At 34.7% G+C, this 12,110-nt stretch overlaps 1 protein-coding gene across 1 annotated transcript; it reads left to right on the top strand.

The window, feature by feature from the left end:
• Positions 1 to 1,722: 1,722 nt before the first annotated feature.
• Positions 1,723 to 11,269, top strand: LOC136235117 (phosphatidate phosphatase PAH2-like). The gene is made up of 13 exons (XM_066024633.1): positions 1,723 to 2,078; positions 2,643 to 3,816; positions 4,727 to 5,588; positions 6,920 to 7,221; positions 7,376 to 7,449; positions 8,612 to 8,696; positions 9,017 to 9,103; positions 9,221 to 9,293; positions 9,460 to 9,503; positions 9,912 to 10,040; positions 10,136 to 10,234; positions 10,437 to 10,570; positions 10,784 to 11,269. Exons 2-12 carry the CDS (start codon positions 2,797 to 2,799, stop codon positions 10,491 to 10,493), a joined length of 2,832 nt encoding a protein of 943 aa, XP_065880705.1. The 5' UTR covers positions 1,723 to 2,078; positions 2,643 to 2,796; the 3' UTR covers positions 10,494 to 10,570; positions 10,784 to 11,269.
• Positions 11,270 to 12,110: the final 841 nt, after the last annotated feature.

The raw sequence follows: 12,110 nt of genomic DNA, 5'->3' as shown, positions 1-12,110 counted from the left end.
TGATGACGTTTCTATGCAATGTGTCATGGGATTGAATTTACCCACACAAGAGTTTATGTGTCGTTAAAATTAACGACATGCGATTTAACGACATATGTGACGACACTTGGAAAAGCGTGGGTTAGTGTTTAGGGACACTGAAAAGCGTCGTTAAACCATAAATTTTAGCGTCGTAAAGACCATTTTTTTTCTTCTATAGTGATTAATACTTCTTATTCTCCTCTTTCATCTTTTTTCTCCTTCTCGTTGAACTTTTTCTCTCATGCCTCATTTTTTTTTTCTTCGCTATCTCAAAGTAGCCTATCATTGATTCATGTAGAATTTTCATTGGTAAATTAATATCTTTCACGAATTTCAGAATGTCATTGCAATCTTGATGAAAGAAATTCTCATCAAATTTATTGATAATAGTATCAAATAAGACTTCAGCTGGAGTATGGTTAAAATAAGTACCAATTAGATCAACATCATTTTCATCATCACTTTCAAATTTCAATTTCTTCTTCATTGGTAAGGTTAAATCTTAAGAGTTTTGATTCCAACGAGCGAAACAACTTTGTTATTTTCATTTTCCATGCAACTCTACAACTTTCTTCATTTCTCGACATTAGTGGGCACTACTTCTATAGTAGTATTCATCACAATATCAAGATTGACCATACTCGGTCTAATAGCTCACCCATCGGTGCCTCTGAAAAAGTAAGGGTATGGTTCGGAATGGTAGACTAAATTGAGCAACCCAAAATGCAATTTATATGCATTTTGGTAAAGTCCCCTTATTAAATTGTGAGTTAAGTTATTTGATTGGTTCCATTGCGGGGGCTCTACTGCTTTTCGTATTAGAGCATCTCCAATAGAAGCTGTCTAAAAAAGTGCCAGCTGATGTGGCATCAGGTTTGACAAGTTTTAAAGGGTGTCCACTATTGGAGTGATTGTGGGTGCCAAGGAAGATTGTCAATTTTTGGCAACCTTGTTTATTATTTTTTAATATAAAATTTGTGGTCCCTCTCTTAGAAATAATAAAATCTGGAACCTTTTATTTTTAATATTTATAATAAAATAATAATTTATAGCATTATAATGACAACTTTTCAAGCAACCTCTATTAGAGCATTTTTAAGTAAAAATTGCCAAAAGTGATGTAGATGAAAGGGACAATAAAATATTATATTTTGAAATTATATGTTAAGTTTTGACACACTCTATTAAAGATGCTCTAAAACTCGCTATTTATTTATTTATTTATTTATTTTTGTTGATAAAACTATTTAATTCCTTTTTAAGTAAATAAATAAATAATGTACTTGGAAAGAGAAGTCCACGTGGTCAATATTTTAATAAATATTATTCTTTGATTCCCACCAATAGTAGTAGAGTACTGTTCTTTCTTTTTTTCTTTCTTTCTTTCATTAAATTTTATTATTATCTTATACGGTTTCTTTCTTTTTAAGTATTTTCTAAATAAAAAAAAAAAATTCGATTTCCAGAATTTTATTTTATTTGATTTCAACAAAAATTTAATGCATCGACTTTTCAAACAGGAAAATGATTCTTCATTTAAAATAATTATAAATTTACTAATTAAAATTAAATTCAACCTAAAAACATTGAATAAGATTTATCCAAAATGCATCAAAAAAATCTCGAACCGACCAAATTGAAGTAAATTATAAAAAAATTTTGCATTTTTGTGGCAAGTCGGTGATGTTGAACATGAACATGAAATAAACGAGAAATATTTCCAAAACTCGAATTTGATATTGATATTGATATTGATATTTCCAAGGTTCATTTATTTGATTATTCTCTCTTTTTCCTCTTTTCCTTTCTTTTTTTTCCATATTTTGATATCTCCTATCCTAGTCTCATTTATTATTATATAGTTTTTTCTATCTTATACAACTTTCTTTTTTCCCCGTCTTCTTTCTTTTTCTCCCTGCAACTCGCCGGCGTTTATACTCCGCCTGCTGCTTTCCTTCGTCTGCACTCATTTCTCATCGTCTTTTTTCTTTCTTCAATTTTTAATTGACTTTCAGTTCTAGAAGCTGTCCTCGTCCACCGCGGGACCTTTGACCCAGGTAACATCTTTCTTTCTTTCTGCATCTAACTTTCTCTGCGATTCTCAATTTTATATCTAACCACGCTGGGACTTATTTTTAATTGGGTTTATTTTCTTGAGTTGTAATTATTCGCCCAAAAATCTGGATTTATCTCTCTTTTTTATATAAACTAAATGCTATACAATTGACAGTTTATGTGCCTTTGCTCACTTGTTGGAATGAGAATGCGGATTTTTTTTTTTTTTTTAGATTTAGTAATCAGAGTTAATTCAATACCTACCAATGTAGTAAATTTGACTTTATATTAGACGTGATCTCTGCATGCTTTAATTTACTTGGATATTATTGATAATGAACTATATAAAGATTAGATAACAAAATTTATACAACTTGGGATTGGTGCAAATTTTCAGTTTAAATGTTGGTTGCTAACTCAAAATAGATGCTTGCCCATGCTATGTAGAACTGTTCATGCAGATTTGTTCAATTTGAACATAAAAAGAGAATAAATTTTTTGAGTTGTTATCAATTAAGTTATTTCACTATGATGTAATTTTGACTCTCCGATCTGGATGTTGCCAGATTGAAGTTTTGGAGAGATCAGAAAGCTTAGAAGCAGTTCTGGTTTTCAGGCTTACAAAATAATTATTAGAGCCTCACATTCTTGTGGGGTTCGTAGCTCTGATATTAAGTTATGGTTAAATATTGATGATCTGGGAAATCCAAGTATCATAAAATGTATGCTGTAGAGAGGCTAGGAAGCTATATAACCAGAGGTGTATACACTGTCTCTGGTCCCTTTCACCCGTTTGGCGGAGCTGTGGATATCATTGTGGTGGAGCAGCCTGATGGGAGCTTCAAATCCTCACCTTGGTACATAAAGTTTGGGAAATTTCAAGGGGTTTTGAAGGCAAGAGAGAAGGAAGTTACAATAAATGTTAATGGAACTGATGCGAATTTCCACATGTTTCTTGATCCAAGAGGAGAAGCTCACTTTCTGAGAGAGGTAGAAGGAGGAGAAGGGGAATCTGTATCTTATGTTTCATATTCCAGTGATGATATGGATGATCAGTCTCAGGAAAGTAGGAGGATAATAAAGTCCAAAAGTTGCAGTTATGATGGCAGTGAGTCAAATTCAGTTATACAATTTGATGAAAGTAATGGGAAAATTGTGGCTGTGACTAATTCCCAGCAGTCAAGGATATCTCGGTTTATGTTTGGACAGAGGTCAATGGTGGGGGATGTTTATCGAAAGGGAGATGATAATGTTGGAGTTAGAAGAATGAGTTCATTGGAGAGTGCAGAGATTGCAGCTGACCTTGTTGAAACTTTCATGTTAGATGAGGCTGATCTGGCAAAAACATTGGTGCAGATATCTGAAATTTCAAGAAGCATTGATGAACCTCGTTTAAAAAATGCTGATGAAGATGAGAATGCCAAGGATGTAACTGCTGCAGTCACTTGTTCTAATTCACAAATTGCAGATGTTGAAGCATGTCCTGAGAAGAAGTTTGATAAAAATCTGGCTTCTGATGAAAGAGATGCTGTATTGTCAAGTATTGACATCCCTCAGGAGAAGAATGCGCTGAGTAGAGTTCAGTCCTCCATTTATTGTGAGACATCTAGGAGTTTGATAATGGGGTCGGATGGTCTGCAAGATCAGTCCGAGGAAATGCTGTACCTTGCTAATGGAGGATCTGGGGACAGTCATTTTTGTGTCGAAACTTTGCATACCACAACAAAGCCACTAACTGAGGTTAATCTTCTAACTATGTTTATTGATTACTTCCAAAATCACATTTCAACAAATTTGAACAATCCGTGCTTGATTTTTTTTTCACTAATATTAGAAAAAATATATCCCAGACCTTATTTAATAAATAGAAATTCCCGAGTGAGAAAAAACAGATCTGATTCCAACAAATATAGAAATAACATGTAAGGCTATGAATGAACAGAATAATGGTGTACTGCATGTGAGTGATTGAGACAAACATTGGAATCAGCTAAATTTGACATGTAAAAAACCGCTGTATATGAGCAAATTAGGGAGGGTTGATTAAACCAAAACATCAGAGCTTCAAACCATGGTCTTGTGAGTTCGTCTCATAGTTAGTGGACCTGTCTCTCCTTTTTTGAGATGGTGCATACGAGAGTGATGATGAGGACTTGAGAGAGCCCAAGCATCGTGATATCTATTTATCTTCTTTAGACCTGAATAAGTGTGGAAAGAATAGGAAGAGCCTCAACTCTTCCTCTTTGAAATAAGCTTAATTCTGATAAGTTAGGTGCATGTGATCCATATATAATGAGTGCCTCCCCTTTTATCTTTATTTGATCTTAGTAAAAAAACAGATTGACACAAGTATGAAGCTTAGGAGCGATCCTCAATTCCTGCATTCATGTGACAGTGACAAGTTTGATTTTCTGGCTTGTCGAACAATCAATGAGCCAAGTCTGAGCTTAGGCACCCATGGACATGCTTGTATTTACCTTGAGCCAAATGTACTCATGCATTGCTTAACTGAGCTTAAACTCTATAGGAATTTAGCACGGCTTGAATCTTTATGTAAATTCTAGATTTGTCCAGTTATTTAATTGATATGAACTACTATATTTGGAACTTCTGATTCTTTTGACACTGAGGTGATAGAAGTTTCATTCAGGATACAGGTAACCATCAAACGGGAGATTTAGGGTTGGAGGGAAAACATAATGGGCGTTCTGATATCTCTTCTCACCAAACAAATCCATCTTCCCCATCTATACATGGGCATGGTAGAGTGGATCTTGGACTGCCAGTAACAGTGACAACATCTTATACTCAAATGGTTTGTATTACCCCTGCAATAGGTTCAACTGAAGTCAAGTCGAAAGGTGCCAGCTCCATTTCTTGTATTAGCAACTCAGTTGATCAAATTCAAGATGAAGTATATAGTGGGGATAAGGTTGCTAGAAACAAGCTTCTGGAGTCAGTTGATGATTCAGGGGAACTTACAGAAGATTGTAGTCTTACAAAAGCAGCCAAAGTTCCTCTATCGGAGAGTTCAGAGGAAGACCAGTTCTTCTTTAGTGATATTGATGATTGTGAGCCTGGAGAAAATCAGGGTGAGCCAATTTTTCCGGATGCTGTTGATAAAGAAAACTCTGTTCAAATGAATGGATCACAAAATTTTGAAAGCTTGACAGAAAATTCGAAAGTATTTTCAAGCCCCATCTGTATTCCTAGACGCCATGCTGACCCTGGTGCAGAAGTTGCACGACAGACAGAATCATTACCCAATATGTGGTCTGACACACGACAGGCAGAATCATTACCCAATATGTGGTCTGACATTGATAATCTTGGTACGAAGAAAGTGCATCATCCTCTAAGCCACTCACTGGAATTGGATTCGAATTCCTTGGAGCTGAATTATAAAAATTCAGCTACAGGGAATGAAAACCAGTCACCGCAGGGTGATTTTAATAAGGAAGATACTCAAGCTTCCGAAGGTATCAAAGATGGTGTTAACAATCCTGCTGTTGGTAAGACTTCTTGATTGTTTTCACTTACTGAATTTCTTGTGGACTTCCATGTTTTTAGATTGGTAGGACAATATACTGATATGAAAACATAAATAAATTTCAATTTCAATTTTAAGGATTTTGCTTGTCAAAGTGTGTATTCTGTTGCTACGTGTAGCTTCGCTGCGCCAATACATTAATTTTCAAAAGCTCTATGTTTCAAAATGATTCTGGAATTGAAACTTTAAGGAGATTATGCTTCTGTAATTTAAGAAAATTGGAAACTCGTTTTTTAGAATAAATTGTGTTTTCAAAATTAGAATGACGCATTAACCAATTGCTTAATCAGTTTATCATGGATTGATCAATCACATTAAATTCCTATTTTTCCTAAAAATGTCTAACTACTCGTTTCTCTCTCTTATTTAACTTGTATTTAATAATTTTATATGCTAAAAGATATACAAATGCATCGTAATAATGTTAGAATTTATGAATATACTCCTATAATTTTTTATTTACGCATTTTCCTTTCTTATATTTCTTAGTTTCCGGATATCCGTTTCAGTATCAGTTTCCATCTTTTGTGACATAGTTGTTCTATGTTGTGAACAACAACACAAACCAATCATTAGTCCCGACTAGGGTTATATGGATTCTTGTTTATATTCATTCCTGCTCGTAGTAAGATCCTTTGAAAGATCTACCACTCGAAGGACATTTCAGTAACCTTCATCCAAGCTAATCTTAGTCTTCTTCCCTTCTTTACTATATCTGATCATATTCTCTCACATTTACACATGGGAGCGTTTATTCGCTTGTGCTGAACATGTCCACAGAACTTTAAATGTTCTTCCCATATTTTAATAAATGCTAAAACACAGCCAGAGATTGTTTTCCCTTATTTTCAGTTAACGAAAGATTTTTCTTTTCTAAAGTTCCAGTATAAAATACTTTAAAACTATTGCTTATTCTATTTTGCAATTAAAGCACATCAGAGTGATTGTTTTCTTTGTAATTGTTATGGGAGTTTAAATGGTTCTTGTGCAGCAACCACTTGAAAATCACATGCATTCTGCTGCATGCATAGATATCCCTTTCCAAACACTTGTTATATGAAGGAAAAGCTGCTTCTCGAGCATTTGATGCTGAAAAGCTGGACATAGATAGATTAACTTCTCTAGGTCCTGAAGTTGTGAAGAATGATAGGCTTGTTGTTAGAATTTGTGGCCATTACTTCCCATGGGATGTTGCGGCTCCTATTATTTTAGGAATTGTAGCATTTGAAAGTGAAAACATCTTTGAACCAGAAGGAATGATACCTGTTGATCGAGTTGAGGAATCCCTTGTAGGTGATCCATCAAAAGCCATTGATGCTACTAGTGGAAGCTGGAGTCTTTGGCCTTTCCCTTTTAGAAGTTCAAAGTCCAAGAAGACCATGCAGCCAACTCTAAATGATACTCAAAAATCTGATGCTGGGAACGTTTCAGCCAGCAGTCTTGCCACAGATAACGATAAAAATGATGTCAAGGACATGAAGAAGATAGTAAAGGCAAATACTCCAACATCTGAAGAGCTGGCATCCTTGAATCTGAAGGAAGGGAGTAATGCAGTGACGTTCACATTCTCCACTGCTATGCTGGGAAAACAGAAGGTTATTTATCTGTCACTAAATTTACAAGTCACTAATTAACTTTTTCTTCCTCAATGAAATTTTCTGCTTTTCCTTTGCTTTTTCCCCAATTTGAAAGTTTCTTGTGTGTTTGTAATTTCGTTTGACATTTTCTTGAAAATATAATGCTTAACAGGTTGATGCTAGAATTTATTTATGGAAATGGAACACTCGCATAGTGATCTCTGATGTTGATGGGACAATAACGAAGTAAGAATTTATTAGGCTTTTCTAATGCAATGTAGTTATTCTATGTCTTTCAAAGTTTCAATATTTTAGAGTTTGAACACCTTTGCTTGTTGATATATAGAATGGCAAACTGGTAAATGCCATCTCAAGTATTATATTCACTAAATACAAAAAGAAAAATGTTCATGACCATTTCCTAGACATGAGATCCAAAAAGTTGTTATTTACATATAGGCTCTTAATACATCAGGAGCTTCCTGAACTTGGCCCAAAAAGCAGATTGGATTCCTGAACTTACAAAATGTCTCATTAGCCCCCTGAACGTGGTTAAAGTAGCATGATTAACTCCTTATGTCCACGTGGCAGAACAAGAGTGGACTTTGACAATTTGAAAAGTGTCTCACTTTATGCAAGTTCAAGGGACGAATGTATCACTCTAAGCAAATTCAGGAGGCCAATAGGTCATTTTAAACAAATTTAGGTGCCCAATGGATCACTTTAAGCAAGTACAGAGGGCTAACCACACTCTTTAAGTTCCTGGAGCCAATCTACTCTCTAAGCCAAATTGAAAGGGCTCCTGATGTATTAAGGCTTACATATATTCATGAATTATCTGCCAAACAACTTCTACAGAATCAGAAAATAGAATGATGTAATTTATGGGGTAAACATTTCAGTGGTGATATTCTGATAGCGTTAGACAAAATACCTGCTTGAAAATCAACCTTCACTCGAAATGTATTCGGAAGTAGTCATGGATGGTGGTTTAGGGTTGGTTGGTTGTTGGATTCTGAAAGAATTTTGATTCTTCTTTCCTAAAGCACTATGTGGGTGGATGAAAAATAAAGATCATGTAATACGGATTTGTGACGCAATGAAGAAGGTTTAGTGAGGGAAATGTTCACTGTATGCTGGAACTTATGATGTTTATATGGTTCTAAAATCTTCACAATTCTACAAGGATAAATGATGTTATAGGATAATATACGGTTTTAATCATTGATAGTTTATAATTTTCTGTGTCCTTTTCATACCTGCCACATAGTATGAGACTGAATTTTTATTGGATTAGTACTTGTTTAAAATTGTGAAAGCATTTCCTGTATCTTTTCTTATTTTCTTCCCTGAAAGCTTGGGTTTCTTCTTGTTATATTTATGAACTTTTTTGACATTGTTATTGCAGATCAGATGTTCTAGGGCAGTTCATGCCTTTGGTTGGCATAGATTGGTCACAAACTGGAGTTGTACATTTATTTTCAGCTATTAAGGTGTGTGATATCTCATTTCATGTGCTTTTGGATTGGAGTATATATGAGACTTTAGTTTCCTTTTTATGCAATGCTCAGAGACACCTATTTTCACCCGTTACTGCCAAGAAGAAAACTTTGTACGTATGGCTTCTTACAGTTGAAACTGGAAAGCCATCTTGCGGATTTCTTCATATGGAACTGTCTTATGCAGAGATCGCAACTGTTATGGTTGCCAATATTGACTTTCTTTCTGAGGGATAAGAGGCCGGAACTTTTCTATATGTACTACTTGACAATGCCATCATGTATTTGATTATTTTATCCTTTATTGCTTGCAGGACAATGGGTATCAATTTCTCTACTTGAGTGCACGCTCAATTTCTCAAGCTTACATTACTAGGCAATTCCTAGTTAATCTCAAACAGGTGACTAACTTCACTCGCAATTTGGAGCTATAAGATATCAAGATTTAAGAAATTCCAGAAATGGTTTATTGGGGTCTCTTATTATTCCTTAGTCAAAATTATTTTATCTTCTTATAGGATGGAAAGGCTTTACCAGATGGTCCTGTTGTTATATCACCTGATGGGCTCTTTCCTTCTCTATTTCGTGAAGGTAACTCATCTCTATTGCATTATTTTATACGATTTATGCAGAAATTGCATTTACCATTAGGTATTCTTTAAACGACAACTGCTTTTAAGCGTTTAATGAATTTCTGGTGACAAATACAGTTTTTAATTATAATAACTGGACTAAATCTCCTTTGTTTTTAAATCAGTCATCAGAAGAGCGCCTCATGAATTCAAGATTGCATGCCTCGAGGTTATTGTCCTCTTTTTCTTTTCCTTTCTTTTATGCACTATATATATATATATATAAAAAGGGCGGCCCGGTCGCACTACGTGTCCCCGCCGAGCGAGGGTCCGGGGATGGGTCCCACCACAAGGGTGTATTGGGGGCAAGCCTTCCCCTGCCAATTTATTTGGCAAGAGGCCGCTCCTAAGACTCGAACCCGTGACCTCTTGGTCACACGACAACAACGTTTGCCGTTGCGCCAAGGCTCGCCCTCTGCACTATATATATATATATATATATATATATATATATATATATATAAAAGAAATTAGGTAAAGGAGTACCACAGGGAGAATGAATATCCTTCCTTTCTGGTACATTTCTAAAGAAAGGTTGGTCGATTCTAATTTTCCTTTTTACTATTTTGAATACCAGGATATCAAGGCATTGTTTCCTCCTGATTGCAGCCCGTTCTATGCTGGTTTTGGCAATAGGGATACTGATGAGATTAGCTACCTTAAAGTTGGAATACCAAAGGGAAAAATTTTCATTATTAACCCCAAGGTATTTGAAGGCCTTCATGCTCGAAAGACAGCGTTAGAGATTATTTCTTACTATAATTACTTTAGGTTTTTCTTCTGATGATTTACGTTTTGCAGGGTGAGGTTGCTGTGAATAGATTAGTCAACACAAGATCATACACTTCGCTTCATGCCCTTCTGCATGGCATGTTCCCAGTCATGAAGTCACATGAGCAGGTTCAGCTATGCTTGTTTTTTACACTCTTATGCATATGCTGGTGGCTCCATTTGTTCCTTTTCTTGCATCAAATTATATGTATATGAGCACCTGTAGTTACAGTTGGGCTACACTGCACATATGTTGTATTCATGTTAACCCTTCCATGCGACTGCTAATTCTTTGACCTTTTTTTTTAAATCCCGTTTTCATTTGGAACAGGAGGATTATAACTCGTGGAATTTCTGGAAGTTGCCACCTCCACATCTTGACTTTTGAGTTCCAAATTTTTTTGCTGGACCATCCGAAATCTGAGATAAACGGATTTTCACCTAGATTAATATAGAACCATTCAGGTACTCCTTATCACATCTTTAGAGGTGTTTTTTTCTCTTTGTTTTGAGAGCTAGTGAATCTTGAAGTGATAGGAGTTACTTTGGCTGTTGAAAATTAGATGACTAGTCACGTTTCGAGCCATAAGATATTCTCTCTAAACTTGTGTTTTGAACCTGTGACGACTGAGAATCTCGAACTACTTCCAATAATTGTTTTCTTGTGGCTGTGATTAGGAATTCTGGCTACTTATTTTCCTGTATCATTGGCCAGTGGTGCCGAGGGCATATTCGGGGTTGTATGTGCTGAAGAACTGATGACAGAAATTAAAGAATAGATCTTTTGGAAGATCAGGATCGGGATCGGCTGATGGATACACTAGTAGGCCAGAAGATTATTATGGAAGATAAAGAGATATAGTTGAAATTGGTAGTGTCAATAATGTTGTTGGTAAAATGGTGAAATGTAGAATAGTGTATAGTGAATACGTTTAGGGCGTTTAGTGCAAGTATTTTTGTCAGGGGAGATGGGCATGTATGCCCTGAAAACATTAATGTATACCTTGCCTTAGAAATCTATTTACAATTTTGTTGATCAGAGATTATATGATATGAGCACTTCAATTCACTGGAAATTGACTTGGATTAGTTCAGGTGTTTTAGTTTTAGGCATATCATGATAATCTGCTTTTGACTAAACTAAGGGTTGGTTTGTTTTACCTACTGTTTGTTGTTGTTGTTTGCGGTTGGAAAAAAACTGCTTTTTTAAAAAGTAGAGATTCTTAAAATGCTACTTTTTATGTGTAAAAGGCGAATAAGAGGTCACTAATCAAACACCTAAAACTCTCCATTTTGGAGTGAAAAGCAAACAAGAGCATGAAAAAGAGCAACCAAATACTCCCTAAAAAAATTTAGAAGATCCAAATGAAGGGCTTTTAATAAAACTATCAACAAATAGATTAGAAATTACAAAAATAGCGGTATTGATTTTTTCTTTCACCAAGGGTAGTAGAATATTGAAATTTTTGTTATGAAGACACAAGCTCATGAAATAGATTTAAAATATAAGTGTAAATAATTTATTAGTTCTTATATTTTTTTTACCTAATACATTGTTGAATTGTTATAGTTTAATAATACATTGTCTAATTCTTAATTTTTCCTGTATTTAACCGTGTAATTCCTTAAACATTTTAATTATTAGACAATTTAGTTTCTCCATAAGGAAATACACTATTAAATAAAGTAAAAGTTAAGGACTAAACAATGTATTAAAATACGATGACTAAAAAATATCTTAGGTAAAAAAATAAGGACTAATAAATTATTTATCCTACAAAAATTTTACAAATATTCAAGTGTGAATGGTAACATTACAAATATTCAAGTCTGAATCATAATATGGTATTAGTATTAACAAGGATGTTAATGGCCCCAAGTGAATATTACAAGTATTTTCCTTTAATGAAGAAAAAGCATTTTGAGAAAAGTGTGCATGTGTTACACGATGTCTTATTTATTTCTTACAGGAATTTGTGTCCATAATTAATCTTTTGATGATGCA

This window comes from Euphorbia lathyris, chromosome 7, assembly GCF_963576675.1.
Source record: "Euphorbia lathyris chromosome 7, ddEupLath1.1, whole genome shotgun sequence".
NCBI classification, from domain to species: Eukaryota; Viridiplantae; Streptophyta; class Magnoliopsida; order Malpighiales; family Euphorbiaceae; genus Euphorbia; species Euphorbia lathyris.
The sequence above is the reverse complement of the archived record's forward strand: the minus strand, read 5'-3'. Positions and strand labels throughout refer to the sequence as shown.